Here is a 23,219-nt window from a genome sequence, read left to right as displayed (position 1 = left end):
GGCCTTCTGGGTGAACGGAAGCAAGAGCAGGCACCAAAGTGGGGGAAGGAGGATGCAACCTGGGCCAAGTGAAGAGAAGGATGACTCCAGTGGGAAAAGACTCAGGGAAGGAGAGAGATTGTTGGGAAGAGGCAGGTTGGTGAGAGCCAAACAAGTGATTGCTCTTCATGCATTCCGTCATTCACTCGACAAATTGTTCTTAAGCATTTATAATGTCCTCTGCACAGGGAGAATATAACAGTGAACAAGCCAAAAGTCCTGGTTTAATGGAGCAGAATGGGAATGACCATAATCATAATAATGGTCAATTTTTTTTTTCACTTGGCAGTGAGTTTGCAAAGGTAATTTTTAAGCACTTACTATGGAGTCAATCATTTATCTTATCCTCACAACAATCAGGCATTTGATATTATTAACTCAGACTTTTTTGCGTTTTATTGTTGTATATTAACCCATTTTACAGATGGTTACATAGAGTTAAAACAAGGTGACTCATCTCCGTTGAGACTGACCGCAGACACCCTATTAACAAACGCCAGTAGAATTGAAATTAGACTCTTCGCAAGAAAAATCCAGACTAAACTCAAGTTCTTTTTTTTTTCCAACTTTTTTTTTTTTTTGGCCGGGGCTGGGTTTGAACCCGCCACTTCTGTTATATGGGGCCGGCGCCCTACTCCGTTGAGCCACAGGCGCCACCCCCAGATGCTCTCCTTTCCAGTTCTGTTCCTGTGCATAACCCATATTATACTTACACACATATTTTTGACGAGAGTGGCTACCCTTAAATAGTTGTTCTACACTTCGCTCCTTTTCCCTCAACAAAATGTCTCGAACATCGTTCTCTACTGTACAATGTGCCCTGTTCTAACTTCTACACAGTAGTCCATTGCATAGCTGTGCCTAGTTTAGCTTTCCGGTATCCTGCGGAGAGAGAGACCCAAGGGTGTTTCCAGTCTTCCGCCAAGACAAAACAATGCTGTCATTCACAACTTTTCCAAAAGCTCCGCAGATCCTCTTCCCGCTGCTGAGTTGTAAAGTTTCCGCGGGCTGCAAATCCACTGTTTCTGTTTCTGCTGGGGCAAGATTGTGACTTTTTCCTCTCATTGGGTTTTTCTCCAGAGGAAAGCGGGGGCCCCTGGCTGAGGCCAGAGGGAAATAACCCCCCCGCCGCCTGTCCAACCCCCAAACCAACACACCCAAAACTGGGACCCGGCGACGCAGAAAACGGGCCTGTGTCTTTAAGACGCACTGGACTCTCCAGGAGTTGTAGTTTCGCGGGCCACACGTGGCATTTCTGCCACTCCTCCCTTCTGACTAGGAAGATCCACCGCGCTTTGGGAAAGCCCTGCCCTGAAGGTATCAGCCGAGCCGCGGTCGCTCAGCGCGGGTCTTTTCAGGGTGGGCGGGCGCAGGTAACACAGTGCGCATGTGCGTTCGAAGGCGTGAACTACACTTCCCAGGGTGCACCGCGGGGGCGCGGGGCTCGAGTGAATAGCTCGCCCAGCGGAGCGCCGGGAGGTCGCAGGTACGTTTACCCCGCTTGTCCCTGCGGGTCCCCGCGACGCGCCAGTTCCCCTGCGGTTTCCCAGCGCGCTCTCCTTGGTCGGGAGCGCCGAACTGGGCCACGAATCTCCTGGGTCCTGACAGGGAAAGTCTCTGGGAACTTCACAGGCGCCCCAGCGAGCCCACCTGCTGCGGGAGGAGCCTTCTGGTCTCCAGCCTCCCCTTGGCCTGGGATTGGGTCTTCCAGCCGGAGCCCTGGGACCTGGGCAGTGCTGCAGCACCTGCAGACGCCCCGGATCCCTTACCTCTGAGGCCAGTGGGACTCTTGATGCTGGCACTGCTCTGATTTTGCTTTGAGGCCGCGTCTCCTTGCCTCAGTTTACTCCGTCAGGGCTCAACGTTACGCACCAATCTCATCGATACACTGTTGTGTAATGTACAGCCTGATTTTGCTCCCAGCCAACTTCTTTCTGCCCATTATTAAGAAGGCAGCAAATCAGAGTCCTCCGGGAGCCCATTTGTTTCTCTTTTAAAACTAAAATGCGCTAGCCGGGCGTTGTGGCGGGCGCCTGTAGTCCCAGCTACTCGGGAGGCTGAGGCAAGAGAATCGCTTAAGCCCAGGAGTTGGAGGCTGCTGTGAGCTGTGTGAGGCCACGGCACTCTACCGAGGGCCATAGAGTGAGACTCTGTCTCTATAAAAAAAAAAAAAAAAAAAAAAAAACTAAAATGCGCAAAGTCCCTGGCCCACCTCTCCAAAAAATATTTATGAAAAGTCCTTATTATTTTATTCTGTCTGTAGCTCCCACACCCTATCCCAACCTTGGAGGGCAGCCTGTGGCTAAGGACATTAAACAATATCTTACGTAGCACATGAAGTTCTATCAAAAGAGGATAGAGGAATATTGGAATAATTAGGGGTCTGAATTTTTCTCTAAGATTTGTATACAAACGTCAGGTGTGATAGAGGGGCTAGGAATTCTAAGATAGATACCTTCTTGCTGCAGGTATTTATGATTAACAGCATAAAGCTTTGTGTTGGATGCCTCAGCCTGCCTATATTAGCTGTGTGTGACCTTGGGCAGGCTGGCTCTTTAAGGTACAGTTTTCTCAGCTATGGCTGTAGTGAGATAAGATCTGACTCCTAGGGCTGTTGAGTGGGTCATGTGAGCTGATCCTAGAATGCCTTTGGTGTAGTTCCTGAAAAAAGCAGTGTGGGTGCTTGGAGCCTGTGGCTCAAGCCCCTAAGGCACCAGCCACATACACCTGAGCTGGTGGGTTCTAATCCAGCCCACCCGCCAAACAATAATGACGGCTGCAACCAAAAATAACCGGGCGGTGTGGCAGGTGCCTGTAGTCCCAGCTACTTGGGAGGTGGTGGCAGGAGAATCGCTTGAACCCAGGAGCTGGAGGTTGCTGTAAGCTGTGATGCCACCACACCTACCCAGGGCGGCAGCTTGAGGCTCTGTCTCAAAAAAAAAAGAAAAAAAAGAAAAGGCAGTGTGGGTTAGTTACCTGTGTCATTCTACGTTTTACTGATCTGTTGTGGGATGCCTCTCAGACTTGCTTGATTCCCCCAGTCCTTCTCTGATTCTTTGACACAAAGAATATTTCAGAGCTTTTAGTTCCTCCTGCTCAGGTCCGGGTTAAACTCTTCTGCTCCCTTGCCAGGCTGGAAAGATCTGCAATTTTTTTTTTTTGAGACAGAGTCTCACTTTGATGCCTTGCTGAGCTCAAGCAATCCTCTTGTCTCAGCCTCGTGAGTAGCTGGGACTACAGAAGACTGCCACAGTGCCCAGCTATTTTTGCTCAGGCTGGTCTTGAACTCCTGAGCTCAGGCAATCCACCTGCCTCAGATTACAGGGTTGAGACCATGCCCCACCTGAAAGATCTTCATTTCATTGAGCCACTGCTCTATGCCACGTACTTTATATTTTATTTAATGCCAACAACAGTCCTAGGAGTTTGGTGTCTGTAGCCCCAGTTTTCAGATTAGGAAACAGGCTCAGCATGGTTAAGGAACCTTCCTAGGGTCACACAGGATGAGGCAGAGATGGGCACAGAGCCCTAGGGGGATGATATTTAGCCCAGGACTGTTCCTCTGCTTCTGCCTGTAGCAGGGTTTGGTCCAGACAAGGGATACCTGTCCTCTCTGGCCAAAACCTATCAGTTGCTTATGTTGCTCTGTCACTATGCTGAGACTAAGACTGGGTGCAGACCTTCTGGACCATATCAATCCTTTGCTTAGGGCTGGATAGCATTATTATCATCACCTGAATAAGAATTTGAGTGACTCAAGTACTAACCTTGACTAAACCATTTCCCAGCCTCTGTAAAGTGGAGATAATAGTATCACAATATCTGTAGGGGGGTTGTGAGGATAAAAAAAATCATAGCTTCATGTATTTCATTTATTTATTATTATTATTTTGAGACAGAGTCTCACTCTCTTACCCCAGCTAGAGTGCCTGGTGACATCACAGCTCACTGCAACCTCAAATTCCTAGGCTCAAGCGATCTTCCTACTCTGCCTCCTGAGTAGCTGGAACTATAGGTGCATGCTACCACACCCAGCTAATATTTCTATATTTTTTTAGAGATGGGGGTCTCCATTTTGTTCAGGTTGGTTTTCAACTCCTCAGCTCAAGCAGTCCTTTCACCTTGGCCTCCAAGAGTGCTAGGATTACAGGTGTGAGCCACTGTACCAAGCCATAGTTTCTTTTTTTTTTTTTTTTTTGTAGAGACAGAGTCTCACTTTTATGGCCCTCGGTAGAGTGCCGTGGCATCACACAGCTCACAGCAACCTCCAACTCCTGGGCTTAAGAGATTCTCTTGCCTCAGCCTCCCGAGTAGCTGGGATTACAGGCGCCTGCCACAATGCCCAGCTATTTTTTGGTTGCAGTTCAGCTGGGGCAGGGTTTGAACCCGCCACCCTCCGTATATGGGGCCGGCGCCTTACCGACTGAGCCACAGGCGCCGCCCCCAAGCCATAGTTTCTTTATTTCTTTTTTGAGACAGAGTCTCCAGCAGTCACCCTGGGTAGGGTGCAGTGGTGTCATAGCTCACAGCAACCTCCAACTCTTGGGTTCAAGCCATCCTCTTGCCTCAGTTTTTCTATTTTTAGTAGGGCCGGGTCTTGCTTTTGCTCAGGCTGGTCTTGAACTCGTGAGCTCAAGCTATCCACCTGCCTCGGCCTCTCAGAGTGCTAGGATTATAGGCATGAGCCACCATGCCCTCAAGCCATAGTTTCTTTTTTTTTTTTTTTTTTTCTTGGCCGGGGCTGGGTTTGAATCCGCCACTTCTGTTATATGGGGCCGGCGCCCTACTCCGTTGAGCCACAGGCGCCGCCCAAGCCATAGTTTCTTAACTGTGGTCCAGAGTGGGTAAATTTGGTCTAGTAGCTGTTATCACTAATATCCCCATTCTGTTACCTTGTACATGTATTTGTTTAGGCTTTGTCATAATTGTATCTAAATATGTATTGAATACTTTACATATATTTACTCTTTTTGTTCTTTCCCAACCCTACAAAGTAGTTACAGTATAGTGGTTAACAGAATGGACTCTGAAAAAAAAAGTATTTAGGTTCAAACTTGGCTCCATCACTGGCTAGCTGTGTGACCTTAGGCAAGTTACTTTATTTCTTTGTGCTTCAGTTTCTTCATCTTTAAGGTTAAAGAAAATTTCTTAGACGTTAAATTAGAGATTCTTCCAGTGGTTTTTTGCTTTGACGGTACCAAGAAGAGGATATTATTCCTTCCATGTTAGTCCGAGTTTTCCTCAGAAAAGTAGCTGTAAAGATGAGATTAGACTTGGAAGAGATTCACTGGGGAAAGGAAAAAGAGGAGGGACCTGGAGGTGGTCAGTCTGCGATCCAGGTCTGACTCCCATGAAGGCACACAAGGAGGAGGGAGGGACAGACGGGAAGAGGGTCAGCCTGCTGTGCAATTCTAAGTTCAGCTGGGTTAATGGCGAGTCCTGAAGCCAAGGCCACCCGTTGGAGGGTCTGGAGTCTTGCAGGGATAGGACTGTCTGCATCCCTGTGGTGCTCAGTCATTGGTTGGGAGCATTTAGAGAAGCAGTTCTCAACCTGTGGGTCGTGACTCCCTTGTAACAATGAAAGTACATCGCAGCATTAGGAAGGTTGAGAACCACTGATTTAGAGGGAGGCATGGGGTCATGACCCACAGGTTGAGAACCGCTGCCTTATGCTCACACAGACCTGTACCAAAGGTTTAGAGCAGCTCATAACTGTAGAAAACTGGACACAGCTCAACTGTCCTTCAGTGGGTGAATGGAGAAACAGACTGGCACAGCCGTGCAAGGGAAGAAAATGAGTGGGCTGTTGAAATGTGCAGCAACTTGGAAGAAAGAAGCTAATCTCAAAAGATTGCATTCCAATTATTTGACAATTAAAAAAATTTATTGAAATAAAATTGTTTTTTCTTTTGTTTTAGAGAGCAGGGTCTCACTATATTGCAAGGCTGGACTCAAATTCCTGGGCTCAAGAGATTAGGAATGGGGTGGGAGGTCCCAGGGTCCTGGGCTGGGTGTGGGTGGGGAAAAAAAACCTTCTCCGCTCAAGGGATCCTCCCATCTTAGCCTTTATTTGACATTTTTGAAAAGATAAAACTATAACTATGGGGAACAGATCAGTGAGTGTCAGGGATGGAGGAGGGATAGCATGAAGAAGTTTTTTGGGGTGTAACAGTGGTGGTAAGCTATAAGAATCTAGACATGTATTAGAATCTATAGAGCTGTATACAGAAAGAATCAATTTTAGTGTAGGATAATTAAAAAATATTCACATGCCATATCGCTCCCTCAGAAAGCTCCTCTACTTGGCCAAAATGCAGCACTCAATGGGGGTTGATTGGACGGTTGTCATCCTAACATGTCAGTACAAGGACAGCGTCCAGGTCTTTCAGAAAGGTAGGTGATGCTCCCTTCTCCCCTTGTTCCAAACATAAACCCCCCTCCCCTTCCTTGCTATCTCCTTATAGGCTCAGAACCAGGCAGACCTGGGTTCGAACCCAGATCTCACTTCTTTTTTTTTTTTTGAATTATCCAAGTTCAAAGTATTCTATTTTTCTTTTATTTATTTATTTATTTTTTGGTTTTTGGCCAGGGCTGGGTTTGAACCCGCCACCTCCGGCATATGGGACCGGCACCCTACTCCTTGAGCCACAGGCGCCACCCAGATCTCAGTTCTTTCCATCCATGTGATCTGGTACACATCCTGTACTTCCTTATGCCTCAGTTTTCTCATCTATAAGATGGGAGTGCTTACTGATACTTCTACAGAGTTGGGTAAAGAGCTAGTGAACTACTACATAAAAGCTACTAAGTCAAAGAAGATTAAACTAGTGACCATTGTTGTGTGACCAGAGACGTGAAAGAACAGCAGCTTTGTTGTGGGTATAAGCTCGCTCCTGCAATTATTAAGGGTAAACAAGAAACAGACTACACAGTATGAGATGGCATGTAGCGAAGTTCTTCATTCAGGGATTTGATTTTATACACTTTTAGTCACGTACACACTTAATTTATCATCTGTTAGTTTCACCATTACCTCATTTTTTTTTTTTTTTTTTTTTTTTTTTTTTTAATTTGGCCGGGGCTGGGTTTGAACCCACCACCTCCGGCATATGGGACCGGCGCCCTACCCGCTGAGCCACAGGCGCCGCCCACCATTACCTCATTTTACCTATCTGAAATTAACTTGTAAGGAAATATCCTGTTACCACATCAACACAATCACTTCTGCAGTAAACATCTCTTGGGCAGGTATCTAAATAAAGATCACAAAGAAGAAAGCAGCCACAGGGGAACAGAGTTAATAGAAGAGTACCTTCAAGCATTCACTCAGTTTACTCAGCATGAAGTAACAACTGTGTCTCTCCTCAGGGCAGAGCACCTATAGACCTCTGACAATATGTTTTTAACATACGTCAACCCTCTGGCCCGAATCTCTGAGGAAGGGTGGCATGCCCTTTGGCCTCAGGTTTAACGGGGTGCACAACTTCAGAGAATTGGCTTGTGGAATTTTTTTTTTTTTTTTTTTTTTTTGTAGAGACAGAGTCTCACTTTATGGCCCTCGGTAGAGTGCCGTGGCCTCACACAGCTCACAGCAACCTCCAACTCCTGGGCTTAAGCGATTCTCTTGCCTCAGCCTCCCGAGTAGCTGGGACTACAGGCACCCGCCACAATGCCCGGCTATTGGCTTGTGGAATTTTAACTCCAGGCAAGCTAACTCTGAGGCGTGTCCCAGGGGGGCCCAGGTCCCTTAAGCCTCTGTAAAAATAGCAAGCCGTTTTAAACTCACACTGAGTTCACTTTGTGTGCTTGATGTAGGATATGTTTATTTCTAAATATTATCCTACAGACCATCATTAGGCTTGCTCAGGTGCTTTGGAGCAGGGCAGGGAGGGAGCCAGAGAGCAGGTCCCAGCACATGTTCTGATCACAGAGCTGGAGGTGCGGCAGAAGCGGGAACAGATCCCCGCTGGGACGCTGTTACTGGCTGTGGAGGACCCTGAGATACGTGTGGGCAGTGGAGGAGCCACTCTCAATGCCCTGCTGGTGGCTGCTGAACATCTGAGTGCCCGGGCAGGCTTCACTGTGAGTGCTCACGAGAGCCATCCCTTGGCCCTACTTTTCTGTTGAAACCAGATTGTTTCTGAAATCCCCAGGTCTTGTGGCTTCATTGCTTGGCCAATTCAGCTTTGGGTTCAGTTTTTGTACCTATAAATTGGGCCTTCATCTCTGTCCTGCCACCTGGGTGGGGGCAGAAGGCAGGGCCAGATTTTGTAGTGTTTTCAGAAAGTCACAATGAGGCTTCCTGGCTTCTCTTGAAAAGTTCAAAGATCTTGCTACCTTAGGTTGTCATTCTCTCATGGCAGCTGTTCACTGGGACTGAGATAAATCTGCCTCCTTTGGGCAGGACATGTGAGTCCGTGTTCCCTCTGGGCCCACGTCCTACACACGCCCAGCTGCTTTACTTTGTCATCTTTTCTGCATGGTACGTTGGCATGCAGAGTGAGAGAGCCACAGGCATGGACGAGCTCTGGTGATAGAGGTGGTACCTATAGGAGAGGGGACTGCCGTGTGGCTGCCATGGAGCTGACTTCCCACTAGTACCCATTCAGCCAGCTCTGACCTGTTGCCTGCAGCCTCCCCTCAAATCAGGGAGCAGAAGGTGGCTCAGGTGGAGGCCGTTGGCTCTTTATCCTTGCCTGCCTATGACCATTGGTTTTTTTTTTTTTTTTTGAGACAGAATTTCATTATGTCGCCCTCGGTAGAGTGCTATGGCATCACAGCTCCCAGCAACCTCAAATCCTTGGGCTTAAGCGATTTTCTTGCTTCAGCCTCCCAGGTAGCTGGAACTACAGGCACCCGCCACAATGCCCAGCTATTTCTTCCCATGTAGTTGTCATTGTTGTTTGGCAGGACCTGGCCAGGTTTGAACCCGCCAGCCCCAGTGTATGTGGCTGGCGCCCTTGGTATTGACCTTGCCTTTGTCCCTTTGGTACCTGAGTGGATTTATATTGGGATCCTTTCCTGGACAAGAGGGTACCACCCTCTAGTGCCATCTGCCAGAACCCTCTGTCAGCAGAGTGCCCCCTCCCCTGACAGGTGGTCACGTCTGATGTCCTGCACTCAGCCTGGATCCTCATTCTGCATATGGTAAGTGGAATTTGTGGCAGGGGTCATGTAGAAGGCAAGAATCCCAATTCTCAGGGTTGGGCAGGACTTTAGGGGTGTTCTGCTATTGTGTGTGTACAAGATGTCCATTGTGCAAATCCAGAAGAATCAGAATCTGAATCAATCTAAATGTCAAAAAATTGGGAACTAGCTGAATATCTACTGCATATTCTCCCAGTGGAATATTAGATTAAAAAGCCCATCTAACTCCCTGTAAATGGAGGAACAAAGCTTATCTGTGGAATGCTTAGAACAAGGCCTGGATTGCTCTGTGGAAAGGGCAATGACAGTTTTATAGAATGATCTGTTTTTTCTTTCTTTCTTTCTTTCTTTTTTTTTTTTTTTGTAGAGACAGAGTCTCACTTTATGGCCCTCGGTAGAGTGCTGTGGCCTCACACAGCTCACAGCAACCTCCAACTCCTGGGCTTAAGTGATTCTCTTGGCTCAGCCTCCCAAGTAGCTGGGACTACAGGCGCCCGCCACAACGCCCGGCTATTTTTTGGTTGCAGTTTGGCCAGGGCCGGGTTTTAACCCGCCACCCTCAGTATATGGGGCCGGCGCCTTACCGACTGAGACACAGGCGCCACCCTCTTTTTTTTTTTTTTTTTTGAAACAGAGTCTCACTTTGTCACCCTCAGTAGAGTGCCATGGCATCATAGATCACAGCAACCTCAAACTCTTGGGCTCAAGCAATTCTCTTGCCTCAGTCTCCCGAGTAGCTGAGACTACAGATACCTGCTACAATGTCTGGCTGGTTTTAGAGATGAGGTCTTGCTCTGGCTCAGGCTGGTCTTGAACCTGTGAGATGATCCACCTGCCTCAGCCTCCCAAGTGCTGGGATTACAGGCATGATGACCTCAGTTTTTTAATGGCAATTTTTTTAAATTACAATTTTTATTGAGATCATTGTAGATCCACATACAAGAAATAATATGGAGAGAAGCCTTTGTAAACATTGCCCATTCTCCTTAATGGTAACATTTTGCAAAACTGTGGTATTATATAATATCACAGCTAGGATACTGACAATGATATAGTCCCTAATTCCATTTCCTCAGTTTTACGTGTACTGTGTGTCTCTGTGTTAATTTTTTTTAGAATGATCTCATTTTTGCAAAAAAAAAAAAAATTTTTTTTTTTTAAAGAATGTATGAAGAGTAAGTAGTTTGATAGGATATACCTCAAAATGAGGGTAGTTATTAGTATCCCTGAGGGATTGTTTTTCTTTTTGGATATTGGCAGTTTCTAGTTTTTTATAATTAGTTAATCTTTTTTTTTTTTTAATTTGAGAGAGAGTTTCATTATGTCACCCTGGGTAGAGTGCCATGGCATCACAGCTCACAGCAACTTCCAACTCTTGAGCGTAAGTGATTCTCTTGCCTTAGCCTCCCAAGTAGCTGGGACTATAGGCACCTGCCACAACGCCCGGCTATTTTTTGGTTGTAGTTGTCGTTGTTTGGCAGGCCTAGGCTGGATTCGAACCTGTCAGCTCTGGTGTATGTGGCTGGCAACCCAGCCGCTGAGCCACAGGCCCTGAGCCATATAATCATGTTAATTTTAAAAATTATAAAAGGAAAAACCAGGAAAACATTTTTTGTCATTTATCCCCTATTCTCTGTGCTCCATCTACAAAATTAATGAGGTGGCCCCAGGCTCTCAGCCTCAGGACTCCTTCACCCCACAGGGCCGAGACTTCCCCTTTGATGACTGTGGCCGAGCCTTCACCTGCCTTCCTGTGGAGGACCCACAGGCCCCTGTGGAAGCCCTGGTCTGCAACCTGGACTGCTTGCTGGACATCATGACCTATCGGGTGAGGCCAGGCAGTGGCCCCTGGAGGCCCAGATAGAGCCACTTCTCTCCCACTGTGTGCCCAGCTGTAGTCTGTGCTGGCTCAGCTGGGGATTCCCAGGAGGAATGGTTTTGGGGGCAACTACAGTTAGAGCTTCAGGAATTAGTCTCAGTCATTTTGGGGGAAGGTATGGCCCCAGGTCCAATGAGGGTTCTGGACACACCTTCCCCAATGCAACTAAGACTAGTCCTTCCCTTAGAGGTTACTTCAGCAGTGCAGGGCTCTTAGGTAGGGTGGCTGTGGGGACATGAACAGGCCAGGCCAAGACTGGACTAGGGGAGAGCAGAGAAAAGGCTGGGTCAGGTACCAGCTATGGGTCTGTTCTTTCTCCCCTACATCCTTCAGCTGGGTCCAGGCTCTCCGCCAGGCGTGTGGGTCTGTAGCACAGACATGCTGCTGTCTGTGCCTCCAAATCTTGGTGAGTATGAGATGGCCTGGGACTTCCTTCTCTCCCTGGCAGTGAGAAGCCAGCTCTGCCTTTCTCGCCTGATCTGTCTCTGGGCCCAGCCCACTGCCCTCTTCAGATAGGAAGCTGTAGGATGTGGAGAATGAAGCCCAGACCAAGAGGCAGGGCTTCCACTGCTGGGCCTCAGTCTGCCTGTCTGTAGAATGGATATAAATATCCTTGCCCTTCTGCCCCTCACAGCTTTGTGGAAGAACTGTGGGAGAAGAGGGTGGTCATTCCCCTAGATGAATGTCCATTTAGCTTTGGAAACCATATTTCCATTTTAGAGGTACCCAAGTGCCCCAGCCTTGGGATCTTGAGTCCTGGCTGGGGTCTCCCTGCCTCGGTTTGGGTCTTCTGGCAGCCTCCTGAGTGCCTCACCCCACAGGAATCAGCTGGGATGGCTTCCATGGAGCCAGAGTGATCGCTCTTCCAGGGACCCCCACCTATGCTCGGAATCATGGTGTCTACCTTGCTGACTCCCAGGTAGGGCCTCTGGGGGCAGCGGTATGGGTGGCTGAGCTGGCCCAGGGTGGCCTTCTAGCCCTGTGCATTGGGCAACCTCTCATCCTGGATTTTGAGTCTTGAGGAATTTCCATCATGGCAATAGCTCTGGAGGTCACTTACTCTTCTGCCAAAAATTAATTTCACACTGACCATCACCAGGCTGTGTGCTCAGGCTCAGAGGCTGTGAAGACATTTAAAGGTTGCCCTTCACTGTCGCAGAGCAGAAGACTCAGGTGTTTGTGTCCCTGAGTACTCTGGCACCTCTGAGACTTGAGTCCTGAAGTCTTTTCATTTGGAGAAGTCCCTCGCTGGCACCTGTGGCTGGATCCTTTTTTGCTCTTTCTTATCTCGTTTCTCCCTTCACACAGGGCTTGGTGTTGAATATTTACTACCAGGGCACTGAGGCAGAGATTCAACGGTGTGCCAGGCCTGATGGGCAGGTGCCACTGGTATGGCTGCTGGGCCCACGTTGGGGGTCTTTGGAGTTCTTATGGGACAGGGAGGGAGGGTCTGCTTTCCCTCCAGAGGTGGAGCCCCAATCCTGGACCAGGTTAGATGCAGAATCTGAGGAAGATCTGGAACTGGCATCCAGATGAGCAGAAGGAGGTAGCATCTGAGGAAGGGGTAGTTTTGCAATTTCGGGGTCTTGTCCTGAACCCGAAAGCCTGGAACCTGAATGTGAGCAAGGCAAGGGATGTAGTCAGGAGATCTAGAACCAGACTTGGGGAATGCTTCCAGAATGAAGGACCAGGATGGGAGTAGTGGGAATATCTGGGACTAGACCCTGGTGGGGAGGATAGAAAAATTGGTTTGGGAGAAGGCCTGAGGTAAAGGGTGTTTGAAAGGTGCCGTGGTGGGAGCTGCCCAAAGTAAGTCTGGAGTCTGGGTGCTGTAGTGGCTCAGAGACCAGGGCGCTGCCTGGCGTGGCACCTGGCCTTGCTTGGCTCACCTGCATGTGTCCTCCTCGACTTGTGCCCGGGCCTGTCCCAAGGCCCCTGTCCTGACCCTTTTGGGGGCCCTCCAGGTCTCTGGGGTTGTCTTCTTCTCTGTGGAGACTGCTGAACACCTCCTAGCCACCCACGTGAGCCCACCCTTGGATGCTTGCACCTACATGGGCTTAGACTCTGGAGCCCAGCCTGTTCAGGTGACTGGGGAGGACAACTAGGGGGCCTTGAACTAGAAGTGAGGTACTGTGTGACCTCAGCCCCTTTCTCTTTCTGGGTCAGAGTCTCTGAGGATGCTGCTGCCCCAGCTCAGCCTTGGAACTTCAGGGCCCAACCCCTGCGCTGTCAATAGCTGTGCTTTTTACCCTTGTCCCAGCTGTCTCTATTTTTTGACATCCTGCTCTGCATGGCTCAGAATGTGAGCCGAGAGGATTTCCTGGTGGGGCGGCCCCCGGAGTTGGGGCAAGGTGACGCGGATGTAGCAGGATATCTGCAGAGTGCCCGGGCCCAGCTGTGGCGGGAGCTTCACGATCAGCCCCTCACCATGGGTGGGTACTGCCTCTTGGCTCTCAGGGCTCGTGAGGCCCCTGTCTGAGGCTGCTCCCTGCATTCTGCACCAGGCCAGAGCCCTCCCACTGAGCTCACTTTCTTCCTGTCTTCCTTCTGCCTCATTCCTGGGCTCCAGTCCCAGTGCATCCACTTTCTAGCTGTGTGACGTTGGGCAGGTTGCTGAACCCCTGGACCTCAGCTTCCCTTTGTCAGGCCCTAACATCACTGTGCCTGCCTGCCTAGTGTCTGCCGGGGAAGGCCTGCCTGGCACCTGATCTGCAGCAGGCATTGTGTTGGGGTCAGTACTTGTGTCTTTACAGCTTATGTCCCCAACGGCAGCTACAGCTACCTGACCTCCTCAGCCAGTGAGTTCCTACAGAGCCTCACACTCCGCAGGGCCCCCAGGGCCAAGATTGTGCACTCCCAGGTGGAGGTAAGACCTTCTTGCCCCTCAGAGGTGGCTACTGGGTGCCTGGGTTCAGGTGGGCTGGGAGCTCCAGGGGAGGGAATAGCCCATGCTTGGAACAGAGTACCTGAGTATGGGTATTATTATCCTCAGGAGACACTGAGGCTCAAAGAGGCTAGGTAACTCAGAGAGGCTCACAGAGCCAGTAAGTGACCAAGTCAGTATTCTGTATCCAGGTCTATCTGATTGAGAAGCTAAAGAAGACCTTTCTGCGGGTCTGCTTGGGGAGACAGCACATTTGAGGTGGTGGGCCTGTGTCTGTGCCCTGGTGCTGAGGAAGGAGACAGGCAGAGCATGAGGTGGCTATTGGGGTGGCTGGGGTGGGGAGAGCTGGACGGGGGTGATGAGAAGAGGCCTCAGGCCGGGGCGAGGGCAAGTCTGGAGAGGATCTGGCTGACAGAAAGGCATAGGGAGGAGTAGGCCTTGATGCTCCATACCCCAATGCTGGACTCTGGAGGAGGGTCAGGCAACCCCCTACCCTTGGCCCTTATGCCCTCCCCCCTCTGGCTGCACAGGAGGTGCAGCTCCTGGCTGGTGGGAGCTCCGTCATCAGCTGCCTGCTGGAGGGCCCCATCCGGCTGGGTCCTGGGAGTGTCCTACAGCACTGCCACCTGCAGGTGAGGTCTGAGATCAAGGGCAGGCAGGTGGGGGCCGGGCACTAGCATTGTATGTGTTGGGGGTGCGGGGTGCCTGCCCTCCCAGGACACCTGCCCTCTCCCCTGCTAGGGCCCGATTCACATTGGTGCTGGCTGCTTCTTGAGTGGCCTTGACACAACCCAGTCCAAGGCATTGTGTGGCTTGGAGCTGCATGACCTTGTCCTTCAAGGACACCACATGCGACTACATGGCTCCGCAGGCCGTATCTTCACACTTGCCGGACGTCTGGACAGCTGGGAGGTAGGCGCCCCTCCTGTATCCCCCCTCTTCAGGCTTTGGGAAGCCCCAGGCTGTCCTGGCTCCCACCTAACTGTGGGCCCTGGCAGAGGGATGGGCTGTGAGGAAGGTATGGCCATTGGAGTCTCAACAGGCCTTTGTCTTGCTGCTCTCGTCTGCTCTTCGAGGTGGGCTGGGTAGGGATTTTTATCGCCAGTTTATAGGCTGGAGACTGAGGTTCAGAGAGGGAGGTGACCTGCCTTGGGCCACAGAGGCAGTCATGGCAGATTGGGCCTGGAACCCAGGATTCTGCTCCAAATGCCAGCCCCTGGGTAAGAGTATTGAGGCTCCAAGAGTTTGAAGCAGTGTGTTCTGACTTGCTCCAGTATGTGCTGTGTCTCTCTTCCTGTCCTCCCTGGAGCAGCTCCCGGCCCTCTGGCTGAGCATCCCTAAGCCCTTTCTGTGGCCTCAGCCCTGACTGCTTCTTCCTCTTCTCCCAGAGACAGGGGGCAGGCACATATCTCAACATGCCCTGGAGGGAATTCTTCAAGAGGACAGGCATTCGGTGAGGTCCATGGCCCAAAAGGGCCTTGGTGAACCTGGGCAGCTAGGGGTGGCCTCTCTTAGAGGCATACCCCTCCCCCTGCTCTGGAGCAGCACCAGCCCCCTACCATCCACTGGGCCTGGGGTGGTTTTGGCAGCTTGATTCACTCCAGCACTTTCCCGCTGGGTAACTTCAAATCCCTTGCTGTGCTTAGACTTTGGGATTCTTGCTTAGTGGCCTGGGAAAGGAGGCAAGGCAGCTCAGCCTTCCTCCCCAAATTGTGCACTGTGCCGCCTCTGGAGAAGTTTGTCCCTGAATTGACAGATGGGTCAGAGTTTCCCTCCTGCTAATGTGCCTTCTCCCAATGTCAGAGACTGGGACCTGTGGGACCCAGACATGCCCCCCGCAGAACGCTGCCTTCTCAGTGCCCGCCTCTTCCCCGTGCTCCACCCCTCAAGGACCCTGGGGATTCAAGACATGCTGTGGATGCTGGACCCACCGGAGGATGGGGGTGCGGCCCTGCGGGCCTGGCGTGCCTCCTGGCGCCTGTCCTGGGAGCAGCTACAGCCATGCCTGGACCGGGCTGCCACACTGGCCTCCCGCCGGGACCTGTTCTTCTGTCAGGCCCTGCATAAGGCGCGGCATGTGCTAGAGGCCCAGCAGGACCTGAGCCTGCGCCCACTGATCCGGGCTGCTGTCCGAGAGGGCTGTCCTGGGCCCCTGCTGGCCACACTGGACCAGGGTGAGTGTGCTGGCCATTAGTGCTGGGCTGTCAGACTAGGGTCACCTGCCCTATCTAACTTCTGGACCATCACCCTGGGGGGATGAGGGAGGTTTGAAGTGCTAAAGTAGTGAGACATGCTGGAGTTTACTTTGAGGTTTCCAAGGTTAGTGGTTGAGGCCTCTGGGTCCTATGAACATTGGTAAACCTGCATGTTCTGTACTGTGTGCCAGGATATTGGTGCAGAGGTACAGCAGAGCACCCAGGGGATGTGGCCAGCTCTCCCTGAGGTCAGGCACACTTGGTGGGGCTCAGAGCCTTAGCCTGATAAGCAGCATCTCATGAATGCTCCCAGGGACTGTGGACTATTGTCCCTGTTCAAATCACATTCCCAAAGCCACACAGCTAGCTGGTGGTGAGACTGAGATTTGAGCCCAGATGGTTTGACTCCAGAGCCTGAGCTGTTAACAGCTCTGGGCACCCTGAGTGGGGGTGAAGAAGCACATTTGGGCTGGGGCTGGCAAGATGAGAAGAGCTTTACCAGGCAGAGAGTGAGTACATTTACAGACAATGATACATCTTGAGTAGTCTCTCAGGGCAGAGGGTATTGGGGTAGGCCCCTTCCTCTGCCAGTCTGACTCCTGGTTCCTCAGTAGCAGCTGCGGCAGGAGACCCTGGTGTGGCAGCACGGGCACTGGCCTGTGTGGCAGATGTACTGGGCTGCATGGCAGAGGGCCACGGGGGCTTACGGAGTGGACCAGCTGCCAACCCTGAGTGGATGCGGCCCTTCTCATACCTGGAATGCGGAGACCTGGCAGGGGGTGTGGAGGCACTTGCCCAGGAGAGGGATAAGTGGCTGAGCAGGTAGGTGCTAATGGAAGTCCGATCCCTTTGAGAAGTCCCCGGCTGTCTAGAGAAGTGGTCCCTGATGTTGGAAGCCTAGAGAGAGAGGCAGGGTATGTTTGGGTACAAGCCAGGCAGTCCACCCCTAGCTGTGTCTTCATGCAGCTATCTCTCCCTCTCCTTATGACAGGCCAGCCTTGTTGGTGCGAGCAGCCCGCCATTACGAGGGGGCTGGGCAGATCCTGATCCGCCAGGCTGTGAAGTCAGCCCAGCACTTTGTCTCCACGGAGCCAGTAGAGCTGCCAGCACCTGGGAAATGGGTGGTAGCTGAGTGCCCGGCCCGTGTGGATTTCTCTGGTGAGTAGGGGTGAGGGTGGCTGCCCCAGAGCTAAGCTGGCAGCCCCCTGACCCAGCCTGGTCTTACTGAACTGCCATAGGGGGCTGGAGTGACACACCACCCCTTGCCTATGAGCTTGGCGGGGCTGTGCTGGGCCTGGCTGTGCGAGTGGATGGCCGCCGGCCCATTGGGGCCAGGGCACGCCGCATCCTGGAGCCTATGCTGTGGCTGGCAGTGGGGTCTCGGCAGGACAAAATGGACATGAAGATACCGTGCCAGAGCCTGGATGACCTGCAGGATTACTGCCAGCCCCATGCCCCAGGTCAGTGCACCCCAGGAATTGGCAGGTGGGGATGGCAAACACAGCCAGCTGGGGGGTGGGGACAGAACCTAGAGACCCCTCCACAGAGGACTGTAGGCAACTGGGGCCTGGCCTGATGATGGCCAATCTGGTGGAGGGACCCTGAAGGATAGGAAAGGACTGGATGTTACTTTGTTGAGGCACATGCAGACACAGGAAATGGAGATGACACATTTTTCCATGTTGAGGACCCCATGGCCATTTTGTGGTTTGGGAATGGGGCCTTTACTGCTGCTAGCCTTTTGTCCCACCAGAGGAGCCCTGCATTGGACTGGGAAATAGTGGGGGTGTGGAGTCTGCATCTGCCTGTGGAGGCCAAATTCCTTGCTGTGTGCCTGTCCTTCTGCAGGTGCCCTGCTGAAGGCGGCCTTCATCTGTGCAGAGATTGTGTGTGTTCACTCCGAACTCCCACTGAGTGAGCAACTGCTCCGCACCTTCGGGGGCGGCTTTGAGCTGCACACCTGGTCTGAGCTGCCCCATGGCTCTGGCCTCGGTGAGCAGATCCTGTCCCTTGCTACCCACTCACTGTCACAGCCCTCCAGTCTTACCTGCGATCCCCCTCCCTGGACTTTGCTCTGAGGGGAGGGGGGCAGATGAGGCTGGGTACCGGTGTGTCACACCTGGTGCCCCCTCTTCACGCCCGGCAGGCACCAGCAGCATCCTGGCAGGTGCCGCCCTGGCTGCCTTGCAGCGGGCTGCTGGCCGGGCAATGAGCACAGAGGCCTTGATCCACGCCGTGCTGCACCTGGAGCAGGTGCTCACCACAGGTACGGGGCTGCCCTGGGCCTGGAGGGGAGATCTCTGGCACTTTCCCAAGGGCTTGTAGGGTTCCCCTGGATTTGGATGTGATTGGTGAACAGCCACATAACTGTACTGTTCCTTAAAATAGTTATAGTTTGCTTCTTATCACTGTGACCTTCTCTGATGGTTTTCAGCTTGATATGTTCTATTTCAAATGAGCTGATGTTTTGTGAGCACCTACTGAGTGCCAGATTCTGCACTGCACCTTTCATGCACTGGCTGGTACCAGGTGACTCTGCCCCCATCCAGGGCTATATCTGGACAAGGCCTGGCAGAGCTGGTTTGGATTTTCAGCCTCCCCTTCTGGATCCGTGTCCCTCCCTTGGGTTACGATCATCTGTGCCTCCTACCCCCTCTCTGGCCTTATGGTGGAGCAGAGAGAGCCCCAAAATGGCTATGATCTGATGAAAGCCACTAGCGCCAGGCTTCTCTCTCCTCCTGAGCACTGTGGCTTTTCTGGAATCCATGTGCAGTACAGAGTAGCCAGAGGTTTGTCTGGTCCCAGATCCTGGGACACCCTGCCTATCTCAGGGTGCCAGGCCTCATCTGCAGCATGACTCTGGGAGGAAATGTCTTGTTACTTTGCAGCCTAGTCTCCTCCTGTTATGACTCACATCCTATAGTAGGTAGTCATTAGCAAAAGAAATAGGTGGGAGGCTTTTTCAGTTTTCTTTTGAGGTGTACCGTTCAAGTTCTTCACTTGGTCAACTGACAACTTTTTATTGAGAATCCAACTCTCTTGGGCCCTGAAGATAAAATGAGCAAAAATAGGGCCCTTATTTTCTTTAGACATATGGTCCATGGGAGACAAATTAATAACCACCAAGTAAAGGTGTGATTACAAACTGCACCAAATGCTCTGAAGGAGAGGGGCACAATTAAGTTCCTGACATTTGGGGCCCTATGCTACCACCATGTTTTGGCTGTAAAATTCCAGATGCCTCTTGCTGTTTGTATTTTATACTTTAAATCGTTGCAGGCCCTTTCCCAAATATCACAGCCTTGCCCATAAGGGAGCTCAAGTTTTATCATATTTTTTTTTTTTGTAGAGACAGAGTTTCACTTTACTGCCCTCGGTAGAGTGCCGTGGCGTCACACAGCTCACAGCAACCTCCAGCTCTTGGGCTTATGTGATTCTCTTGCCTCAGCCTCCCGAGCAGCTGGGACTACAGGCACCTGCCACAACGCCCGGCTATTTTTTTGTTGCAGTTTGGCCGGGGCTGGGTTCGAACCCACCACCCTCGGTATATAGGGCCGGTGCCCTACTCACTGAGCCACAGGCGCGGCCCCAAGTTTTATCATATTTTTTTTTTGTAGAGACAGAGTCTCAGTTTATGGCCCTCGATAGAGTGCCGTGGCCTCACACAGCTCACAGCAACTCCAGCTCCTGGCCTTAAGCGATTCTCCTGCCTCAGCCTCCCGAGTATCTGGGACTACAGGCGCCCGCCACAACGCCCGGCTATTTTTTGGTTGCAGTTTGGCCGGGGCCGGGTTTGAACCCGCCACCCTCAGTATATGGGGCCGGCGCCTTACCAACTGAGCCACAGGCGCCGCCCAGTTTTATCATTTTTATATAGCTTTGTGTGGTAGGGAAAGAGATCCATACCTTGGGCCGCGCCTGTGGCTCAGTCGGTAGGGCGCCGGCCCCATATGCCGAGGGTGGCGGGTTCAAACCCAGTTCCGGCCAAACTGCAACCAAAAAATAGCCGGGCGTTGTGGCGGGCGCCTGTAGTCCCAGCTACTCGGGAGGCTGAGGCAAGAGAATTGCTCAGGCCCAGGAGATGGAGGTTGCTGTGAGCTGTGTGAGGCCACGGCACTCTACTGAGGGCCATAAAGTGAGACTCTGTCTCTACAAAAAAAAAAAAAAAAAAGAGATCCATACCTTTCATTGCTAAAGGAAGATGTAAACAACTCTTTCAAGATGGAGAAAGATAAGATATGCTGAAAAGGTGCTTTCCAACATAAACACTATGTATCAGAAAAGACAGCGTGCAGGAGGACTGTTAGATGACAGGGGAAGTACTGTATCACTTTTCCTGTGGCTAAAACTCCCCTAGGGAGTGGAGGTTTAGTGTAAAATCTTTATTTTTTGATGTGGTTTATCTCAATTCCAGTTACACATTAGGTCTGCAACAAAACTCAGGCCTTGAGGATTCCAAGCTTGGCTCTTGAGTGAAGTCCTTTCCCTTGCTGGGAATAGAAGCTACATACCTCACCTGTCCCATTGAGTTGGGGGAAGCTATCTTTTCCTTCCATGCTGGTCCCACCAGGGATGCAAGGCTGGGAGCCTGGGCTGGGGAGAGTGCAGTCGTGCCCAATAGGCTCCAATAGTGATGGGACCCTGGGTTTGCAGGAGGTGGCTGGCAGGATCAAGTGGGTGGCCTAATGCCTGGCATCAAGGTGGGTCGCTCCCAGGCTCAGTTGCCACTGAAGGTAGAGGTGGAAAAGATCACTGTGCCTGAGGGCTTTGTTCAGAAGCTCAGTGACCATCTGCTTCTGGTGTACACCGGCAAGACCCGCCTGGCACGGAATCTGTTGCAGGTGAGTCCTAGCCCCAGGATTAAGAGAGGGAGGCAGATGGCTTAGTTTGGTCCAGATCTTCAGTGTACCTCTCTCCCACCTCATCTACAGGATGTGCTGAGAAGCTGGTACGCCCGGCTGCCCGCTGTGGTACAGAACGCTCACAGCCTGGTGCAGCAAACTGAGCAATGTGCTGACGCCTTCCGCCAAGGTGACATGCTTCTTCCAGGGTGGATCAGGGCATCAGGAGCCAGCTTGTGGGAGTCAAGAGGCCAAGGTCCTTTGCAGCTTGACACAGGGCCCAGATATTAGGCCCTTGGGAATAGAAGTCTATTTAGTCTGTCATCTCTGGGGTCTCATACTTGGGCAAGAGCTGTGGGCAAGACTCAAGACAAAACTCGCATCATGGTACAGGCGCTTCAGCCCCACCTGACAAAAGCAGATGTGGGAAGAGGCCATAGCTGAGTTCCGTGAAGTTAGAGCCAAGCAGGGATCCCAGTGTGTGGCTGTACAGTTCACTGAACACCAACTGTGCTGGGTTTTATGCCCATTAGTGCTTGAGCAACTCTGTGAAGTGGGCTGTATTATTTCTGTCTTCAGCCAGCACTGAAACCCGGGTTCTTAACCATGCTACTGGGTCAATAGTGCCTCTTGGTTTTTCATTTTATTTTTTTAGACAGAGTCTCACTGTGTCACCCTCAGTAGAGTGCTGGGGCATCACAGCTTACAGCAACCTCCAGCTCTTGGGCTTAGGCGATTCTCTTGCCTCAGCCTCCCAAGTAGCTGGGACTACAGGTGCCCGCCACAATGCCTGGCTATTGTTTGGTCAGGGCTGGGTTTGAATCCGTTACCCTCAGTATATGGGGCCCATGCTCTGCTCACTGAGCCACAGGCGCCTCCCTTGGTTCTTCATTCAATCTACAGTTGGGTGTTGAGTATCTTGGCCTGTGGACACCACTCCCCTCTCTGCCCTCACCTCAGGAAGCCTGCCTCTGCTGGGCCAGTACCTAACCTTGTACTGGGAGCAGAAGAAGCTCATGGCGCCAGGCTGTGAGCCCCTGGCTGTGCGGCGTCTGATGGATGTCCTGGTCCCTCATGTGTATGGCCAAAGCCTGGCAGGGGCAGGTGGTGGGGGCTTTCTCTATGTGTTGACAAAGGAACCACGGCAAAAGGCAGCTCTGGAGATGGTGCTGGCCAATACTGAGGTACTTGATGGTGTTGGGATTGGTGGTTGGTGGGGACAAGAGACCTCACTATAGCCTACCAGCTAACCAGGGCTATATCTGCAAGTCTCTCTGGCCTTGCAGCCTCAGCCAAGCCTCCAGAAGGCTTGAAAGTTTTCCAGATTTCTCTAAATACCTCCTATTGTGTCCTATCTTGTCCAGGGTCTTGGAAATTGCAGCATCCACCAGGTAGAAGTGGACACTCAGGGCCTGAGCCTGAAGTTGCTGGGGAGTGAGGCCTCACCCTAATGCCCATTTCCATGAGGCTGGCCCCTCACTGTAAGAAAATCTGGAGCTACAGCGGCCCCTTCTCCTCCTTTGCCCGTGGGAGCTCTCGGCTTCCTACCCCTCACTCACCTCTGCAAATCTGCTCCTAAAGACCTGAGCAAGACTTGGGCAAGCATAGACAGTGCTCTCCTGTGACCTGGCTGTTAGCAGCCTACTCTTGGCCTTTCTTCTCTTTGGATATCAGGTCCTAAGCTTAGTGTCCCCTGTGGCCTTTACAAACCCCACAGCCCAGTGGGTCTTCTCACTTTCCATGAGGCCCCTGGAAAAAGATGACAACCAGCCTTAGCATATGGCTGGGGGGTCTCATGGTAAGGCCAGCCCTGAAGAGCCCTTTGAGGCATTTCCTGTGGCCTTCCTTAAGAATTGTAGAGACATTGTGCTCAACCCTCATGAGAGGGTGGGGGTCCATTGCCAAGTCTGTGGCAGTGAGCCAACAAGTCATTGCCAACCCAGGCCTTAACCAGCAACACTAAGGACTGTACTAAGTGACCTGATGCCTTTTGGGCAGTGGGTTCTCAGGATTATGACATTCCTGGAATAAATTCATTGCCCTTCTAGGTTGTCCTTATAAAGTATTTTTTGTTCTTGCTGGGAGCAATTCCCACTTCTACTGGCACTATGGGAAACTGCCTCCAGGAGGATGATCTAGCTTGTGGTGCTGAGGGCCCAGGACTGGATGAGGCTCCTGCTATCATGTGGGGCCTGGAGTAGATGTGCACTACTCCAGGCATGGGCACAGGCTGA

At 51.6% G+C, this 23,219-nt stretch overlaps 1 protein-coding gene across 4 annotated transcripts; it reads left to right on the top strand.

The window, feature by feature from the left end:
- The first annotated feature begins 1,213 nt into the window (after positions 1-1,213).
- Positions 1,214-23,030, top strand: FCSK (fucose kinase). 4 transcript variants are annotated; one of them, XM_053607231.1, is made up of 24 exons: positions 1,484-1,525; positions 6,329-6,432; positions 7,970-8,121; positions 9,136-9,186; positions 10,889-11,014; positions 11,399-11,471; positions 11,887-11,984; positions 12,374-12,454; positions 13,030-13,149; positions 13,326-13,497; positions 13,819-13,931; positions 14,480-14,581; positions 14,691-14,861; positions 15,338-15,402; positions 15,753-16,123; positions 16,759-16,966; positions 17,136-17,302; positions 17,383-17,604; positions 17,993-18,136; positions 18,291-18,410; positions 20,798-20,985; positions 21,076-21,175; positions 21,946-22,169; positions 22,350-23,030. In XM_053607231.1, exons 2-24 carry the CDS (start codon positions 6,351-6,353, stop codon positions 22,434-22,436), a joined length of 3,237 nt encoding a protein of 1,078 aa, XP_053463206.1. In that variant the 5' UTR covers positions 1,484-1,525; positions 6,329-6,350; the 3' UTR covers positions 22,437-23,030. The 4 variants fall into 4 exon arrangements, with proteins under 4 accessions (XP_053463214.1, XP_053463206.1, XP_053463196.1 ...); XM_053607221.1 differs by having other exon boundaries at positions 16,756-16,966; XM_053607239.1 differs by lacking the exons at positions 1,484-1,525; positions 9,136-9,186 and adding an exon at positions 1,214-1,356 and having other exon boundaries at positions 16,756-16,966.
- The last annotated feature ends 189 nt before the right edge of the window (positions 23,031-23,219 follow it).

Source organism: Nycticebus coucang, chromosome 2 (assembly GCF_027406575.1).
Source record: "Nycticebus coucang isolate mNycCou1 chromosome 2, mNycCou1.pri, whole genome shotgun sequence".
Classification (NCBI taxonomy): Eukaryota; Metazoa; Chordata; class Mammalia; order Primates; family Lorisidae; genus Nycticebus; species Nycticebus coucang.
Note: the sequence above shows the minus strand (reverse complement) of the source record. Positions and strands in the feature narration are given on the sequence as shown.

Excerpts from the sequence above, each read along its gene's own strand:
- FCSK (XM_053607221.1), top strand. The coding sequence starts at position 6,351 with ATGCAGCACTCAATGGGGGTTGATTGGACGGTTGTCATCCTAACATGT. Across the intron at positions 9,187-10,888 it reads GGATCCTCATTCTGCATATG|GGCCGAGACTTCCCCTTTGA; the intron begins GTAAGTGGAATT and ends TTCACCCCACAG. Across the intron at positions 12,455-13,029 it reads CTGATGGGCAGGTGCCACTG|GTCTCTGGGGTTGTCTTCTT; the intron begins GTATGGCTGCTG and ends GGGGCCCTCCAG.